Raw genomic sequence first — 6,638 nt, 5'->3', positions numbered from 1 at the left:
TATGTATTTTATAATGAAACCACTCACACCATAACCTTGATTTTACACACAAAAAACTATTTATTTGATCATGCATATTTTGTGTGTGTCTGGTTATTGACTATTCTTGAACAATGCTTCCAAATTAGTGTGCCTTTAAATGTAATTAAACCTTGTTAATGAAAGAATTCGTAAAACATAGACACAAACTATAACATTCCACGAGATATTGCTATTGTAGACAGTTGTATTTTACTAATAACTATTTATTGTGCAATAGAGAAGTAATACAATTTAAAAGTAATAGATTGTTTTGTTCTTAAGCATAAAGTTGCACGAAGGAGTTATCTGCGCTGTACCCACCCCGGGATCAAATCCCAACTTTAAGCTTACCGATGAGCCATTGGGGAGAGTATTAGACAAATATTCATTAATTCAGTACGTAGTTATTAATAAATATAAATTCTTTAAAGCATGCATAATGAAATGTATAATATTTGGCTAAATATATATATTTAAACGGGTAACTTTTGAATTAATTTTAACTTATAAAATGTATGTGCAAATAATTGTTTAGGTAATTTAAGAAGTTACAAACAGATTAACTACGTTAACGTAAACTTTATATTTAAATAATATGAAACATGTAACAAAACAATCTTGAAAATCGACCTAGTATTGTCATTTCGAATTTTAAGCCTAAAAAAAGAAAATAAGCATCATTGTCATTTCACCAATAATAATATATATATACTGCTATAGATTAGATTTTTTAATGAGGTGATTCACTAAGTATTTCACTTTAATTAAAAAAAATATTATAAATAAATATAAAACGCTAAAAAATTAAAAATTTTATTTTTTTCGAAGTATGTTTTACATTTCGCATAAGAATTATATAAAAATAGATAACTCTATGCATATATACCGTTATGTAGAATAAACGCATACGATTCGAACCCAGTTACGGAACAGGCGGGAAACGTTGTGTACAGCTGCTACATCACAACATTTTAGAGGTTTTACTCATAATCCCACAATGCACAGCGGAGTTTTACTCGTGGTAGAGATTGCAAGAACATGACTGATAAAGTAGCATGGAGAACTTCCCATTGACTTTATGCGGTCAAAATGGGACTCATCAATCCACTCGAACGTTAGATAGAATACTTGAAGAAGCTAAGGTAACTGGACACCTAAATCTTAGTGGAAAGAATTTAAAAGAGTTTCCAAAAATCCCTCTGAAGTATGATCTCTGCGACACAGTTTCGACAGGTAAGAGCACATATACAGTTCAGTGTGTAACACTCATTGTAAATGTAATGCATCGACATAGGGTTGATGTAAGCAAATCGTCTTTTGTGCTTGGCCTAACGTTAACATTAACAAATAACAATGCATTTGTGATCTAATACAACTACAAATTAAACCAGCAATTAAAATTGTTATTTAATATTTCTTATATTAGTTTGACCGGTTGGCTTTAGTTCATAATTCTTTTTCTTTAAGTTCAAGTAGGAAGTTTTAACTATTGCTTTGAATTTTTGTAATTTTATATTTTCATCTGAGTAATAAATACTATAGTATAAAATAAACTTACAATTCTATTTTCGATGTATTTGTCATATTCATACTTAATAAGTTAAGATAATATGATGTAGCTATGATTGTGATTCAAATATTTTTGCTTTTTTATATCTGAATTGGATATAAAATATATTTTAACAACTAATGTTTTGGGGAAAAAATGGCTTTGAATTTGATCTAATTCTAGCTAATGGTAATAATCATGAAATAAATTGACATTATAGGCTACAAAGTAAAATGTATACATTTATTAAATTAATGAAAATTAAATAACTACTAAAGGCAATATTAACTTGTGATTAAAACCAGCTACCTACATAAATTATAAATAAAAATTGGAAAGATTTAGTTTAGTGTGGATTTGTGAATACAGATTTAACAGAAAATTTTCTTTGAATAGCTCACTTTGCAGCTGTTTTTATATTTTGTCATAAATTTCATCAAGTCCAAACCATAAACATAATTGTTTTTGACAATATTGAAATATGTCACCTTTTGTGAATTCATGAGAATAATAAATGCATTTGCACAGAAATATTTTGTTACAAATATTAAGAAAGATAGGTTAATATGAATAACTATTACTAGTTCATTTTAGTTTATATTTTTTAATCATTTACTTTTATGTTCTTTGTTGATGCAACATTGGGTGTTGTGTTTTACAATAATTTAATTTCTGGTACATGGAAAAAAAGCATAATGACTAATGCCATGACATCTTGACATGCATTAGAAATTTAAAGTTAAGTTTGAAAAATTGAATTTTGGTACTTTATAATTTTGCAAACACATTTTTGAATAAGGTGAAACAAACTATTATTACAAAGCAGTAATTTATCCAGGAAGTTTTTTGTGCTAAGTTATAGTGCAAGCATGAACATATTAGAAATAGCACCAAGTTAGTTAAGAAAAGCCTAAACTATCACTCAAGTAGTCTTTTGACATTTGAAAATATTCTCTTAGTTAGATCACACTTGGAATACTGTGTCAAGTTTTTGTTTTCTTATCCAAGAAAGGGTTCACAGAAAGGCTACTAGGAATAGCATGATTCCAGGGACGGAAGGGTTATATTATAGAAATAGATTTAGGTCTTTTAATTTATTCTCCTTTTAGAAAAGAATGTTTATAGGTGATCTGTTTTAAACTTACAAGGTAATCTGGGATTTGATAGGATAAAGGCTTCTAATTTCTTTGTGCTCTATTCTGAAGATAATAGGATGAGAGGACCCAAGATTTGTAAAAGACAGGTTAGGCTTCAGTTGAGACAGTTTTTTTACTGGTTATGAAATGAGTTGCTATCTACAATGATGAAGGCTAGCATTTTACAAGAGTTTTAAACAGGGGAGATCTGTGATTTCTTGAGAAGTATGGGATGGATTTAAATTTTTACTTTTCTCAAGAATGGATATGCAAGGACAACCGTGAAGGACACATGATCTACGTTGCCAATGTGTCATGTTAATATTATTACCATTTGTGAAGTAGCTGCCAACATAAATATATAGTAGTTTTCTTAAATATTAGTTTACATGTTATGTAACTATGTTTTCTTGTTTTCTGTGCTTTGAAAAATGAGTTATAGAATAATTTGTTGTTGAGTTATGTAGTAATCACAATGAAAAATGACTAGACTTGAAGAACTGAGTTAATGTAAAAATGATCTAAGTGACAGAAGACCAATTGATCCATTGAGATAATTCCTCCACTGACTGATAAAACAAACTCAAACTAACACACATTATTAGGAAAACCTGTCCACAAAACAGAGAAGTAATTCTGCCTATAAACAAATTTGGATAAAATGCATATCTTAATAGAGTTATGAAGGAAAGGGATCTTGGTGTAATAGTTGATCAGTCTCTAAAGCTATTCAAGTAGTGTGCTGTTGCTAGTGGTAGGGCAAATAGGATTTTAGGTTGTAGCTACAGAAATATTGAATACAAGTCTAAAGAGATTATAATTTAATTGTACAGATCACTGGTTAAGCCACATTTGGAATATTGTGTTCAGTCTTGGGCTCCTTACCATTGGAAAGACATTGAATTGTTGGAAAGGGTTACTAGAATGGTGCCTGGGATGGAGGGATTGTCATACAAAGAGAGGCTGAAATCTCTCAAATTGTTTTCTCTTGAAAAAGAAGAATTAGGGAGGGCAGATCTGACTGAGGTGTTTAAGATTGTAAAAGGAATGGATAGTGTTGATGCATAATCGTTTTTCATATTTAACAGTAAGAATAGTAGGACTAGAAGACACAAATATAAATTTTGCCAAAGTAGGAGTCATCTTCAGCTAAGACAGTTTAATTTTTCTAACAGGGTGGTTGGCCATTGGAATGAGTTTCCTTCAGATGTTGTTATAGAGGCAGTAAATTGAAGCAAGTTTAAGAAAAAACTTAATAAGTATATAAATGATAATGGCTGGCTTTAAGATTTTTGTTTAATTATTTTAATTTAGTTTAGAGGATTGAGTAGCCAAAATGGACCAGTAGGTCCAATGTTGTCCCAAAACGTTATGTTATTATGTTACATATATCACCCTAATATTCAAGTTCCCATTTGTAAAACATTAAATGAAGTATAGTTTTTCACTTAAGTAGAACAGAATCACAGTTATGTATGCCTTCAAAACAAAAGGGTCATCCTCATTAGACAGTAAATTCAGTATTTCCTAAGGAAGTTGGGACACTTAAACCAAGGGTTGGGTTTCTCTAGTTTTAATATAATGGCTATGGAGAAGAAATCTAGGGATAATTGTAGTTCAGTGATAGAAGAGCTCAATTGTTTTTCATTTTTTGGGTAACTACAACTTTTATATAAAATAAGTATGTATGTGTAGTTCATAAATGTAAAGAAAAAAACTCAAACCAAGTATTTAGTAAAGTTACTCATGGATTTATCTTTTCACTATTTTGAACATTTCACAAACTAGCAGTGCATAGAAAGTTAATGAAGACACAGCAGAAGCTGTAATTAATCAAAATACCTTATGTGCAGCTGTTAATACTTTTTTGTAAGAAATGTTATTTTTTCTGTTAAGGCCATCATGTGTTCATATGAACATTCAAATCTTTCGTGAAATTTTGTATATCAAAAATATGCCATGTAAATCTACTGTAGGATTGTGTTTCAAAGTTTCAAATGTTATCCAGGAATTCCAAGATACTAACTATTGGAAGGTTCATCAAGTGGCATTCAACCAGTGTAAGATTTTTGTTTCAGTTGTAAAGAGAAACCATTTGATGATATTTGAATAATAATCATACATTAAATGTCACTCATGGAATAATTGATCTTTTGATTTTTATAATGCTAATTACTTAAACAAAAGTTGTTGTATTGAAAAAATAATAATAATACACGCATCATATATTATACATGCATATATTATTCTATGCATTGGAGCAGAATATTATGGTGGAACATGGAAGATAGTACATTTTGTGGTTGAATTGCTTCAATAAAATGTACTTAATGCTCAATGTACAAGATATAAGAGAAGTGTTATTTTTACATAAAATGTAAAAACATGATTACTGTTGTGTATAACATTTTTAATTTACATATGAATGCTTTGGTTCATTTCTATGGATACATATGTAAAATAAAAGGGTTTTCAGTCAAACATAAACTATTAGTTATGTTAGTGTAATCAATACGTAATTAGTAATAATACAATTGAACCTTTGTTCAGTGAGGTATTTTAAATCTTACAGCCTTATAATATAGTCCTGTTATTATATAGAACTTTTAATTAGTTTTTACAGTGATACATCCCTCCCCTTATCATACTCCTCCTTAGTTGTTCACTATATTCATTTATGAAACAAACATTTCACACTGTAAAAATAAAATAAAAAATACTATAGCTATGACAGCTGGAAAGACGAAATTTCTATATGATAAGCCATTAAAATGTAACACAAATTTATCATGTGTGTGTGATAAGGATTTAATTTTCCACAATATTTTTTTCTGTCCAGCAACTAATGTGTAACATATTCTTATTCTTTCTTTTAAATAAAACTCATCAACTGACCCAGCAGAAAATTTCCCTTCTGTGAAAGTTAATCATTGCTGTACTATATTGAAAAATGTATATTTTGAATGGGATAATGGGAGAGATATACAGTAAAACAGCAACACCTGAAGATGTTGAGTGAACATCAATAAAACATTCTATTAGTATATATTTTTACTTTATCGCAATAAGTAGCTTTTTTTTTCAATAATGTGTGTTAATTCCATTTGGGACACCACTCACATTCATTAACCATTGTCATATTTAAAGTATTTAATTTAAGGATAGTCAAGTTGTATTCTTAATTAAAATCCCTTATATGAATTTTTATTCATTGAAATATTATGAATGCACAAATTTTATATCTGAGATTATATAAGGGCAAGAGAAAAAACAACATGGATAAACAAATATGCCAACTAGCTAGAACGTTTTTAGAAAGACAGCTTATATTTTTTGAGAGGTCTGTTTTTGAGTTTCTAGGATTTTTGTTAAAGATTTTTGGAGATTAATATCTTAGTGAGAATAGGGTTTTTGTTATTGCCAAGGCTTTTCTCGTCATTGTCTTAAGCATTTAAATTTTGTTAGTTTATTTTATTTAGGTGTAGAAAGCTTCTTGTGATAAGTTTAAAGATTGAGATTATTTTAAGTCAGACTACTGTAATAATAACAGAGACTTAAGTATCTATCCATACTTTCAACATTACAATTTATTTGAACCAAGTTTTGTCAGCTTTGTACATCAACTTCTAAAATTAGGTCAAGGTAATAGTTCTTATTTTTTGAAATATTAAGTTATTTTTTATGTTTTTAAGAAATCAAAATTTCTCTATACTTACTTGGCTCTATTTATAGCAAAACTTTGGAGTTAGACTCTAAGCACAAACCAAACATAAAGCTAGCCAGTGTTTGTTTTTCTTTCTGTTTTGAATAGAGAGTAGAAAAAGCTTTGTAGTGCAATTAGTTTGAAATAATTCTTTATTTATAGATTTTGTTGGCCTAGTCTCTCCCCCCCCCCACCCCCATTTCTGATCAGCACTGCTAGGTTTAAAGGT

The 6,638-nt window shown here is 29.1% G+C and overlaps 1 protein-coding gene across 1 annotated transcript in view; it reads left to right on the top strand.

Annotated features, from left to right (window-relative positions):
• The first annotated feature begins 967 nt into the window (after positions 1-967).
• The window catches only part of LOC106457205 (leucine-rich repeat and calponin homology domain-containing protein 3-like), a 47,154-nt gene continuing 41,483 nt past the window's right edge, over positions 968-6,638 (top strand). Inside the window, exon 1 of the mRNA XM_013916599.2 lies at positions 968-1,254. Coding sequence (XP_013772053.1) covers positions 1,077-1,254 — 178 coding nt within the window. The 5' untranslated portion in view covers positions 968-1,076. The remainder of the gene's footprint in view (positions 1,255-6,638) is intronic.

Source organism: Limulus polyphemus, unplaced genomic scaffold, assembly GCF_000517525.1.
Source record: "Limulus polyphemus unplaced genomic scaffold, Limulus_polyphemus-2.1.2 Scaffold303, whole genome shotgun sequence".
NCBI lineage: Eukaryota > Metazoa > Arthropoda > Merostomata > Xiphosura > Limulidae > Limulus > Limulus polyphemus.
The sequence above is the reverse complement of the archived record's forward strand: the minus strand, read 5'-3'. Positions and strand labels throughout refer to the sequence as shown.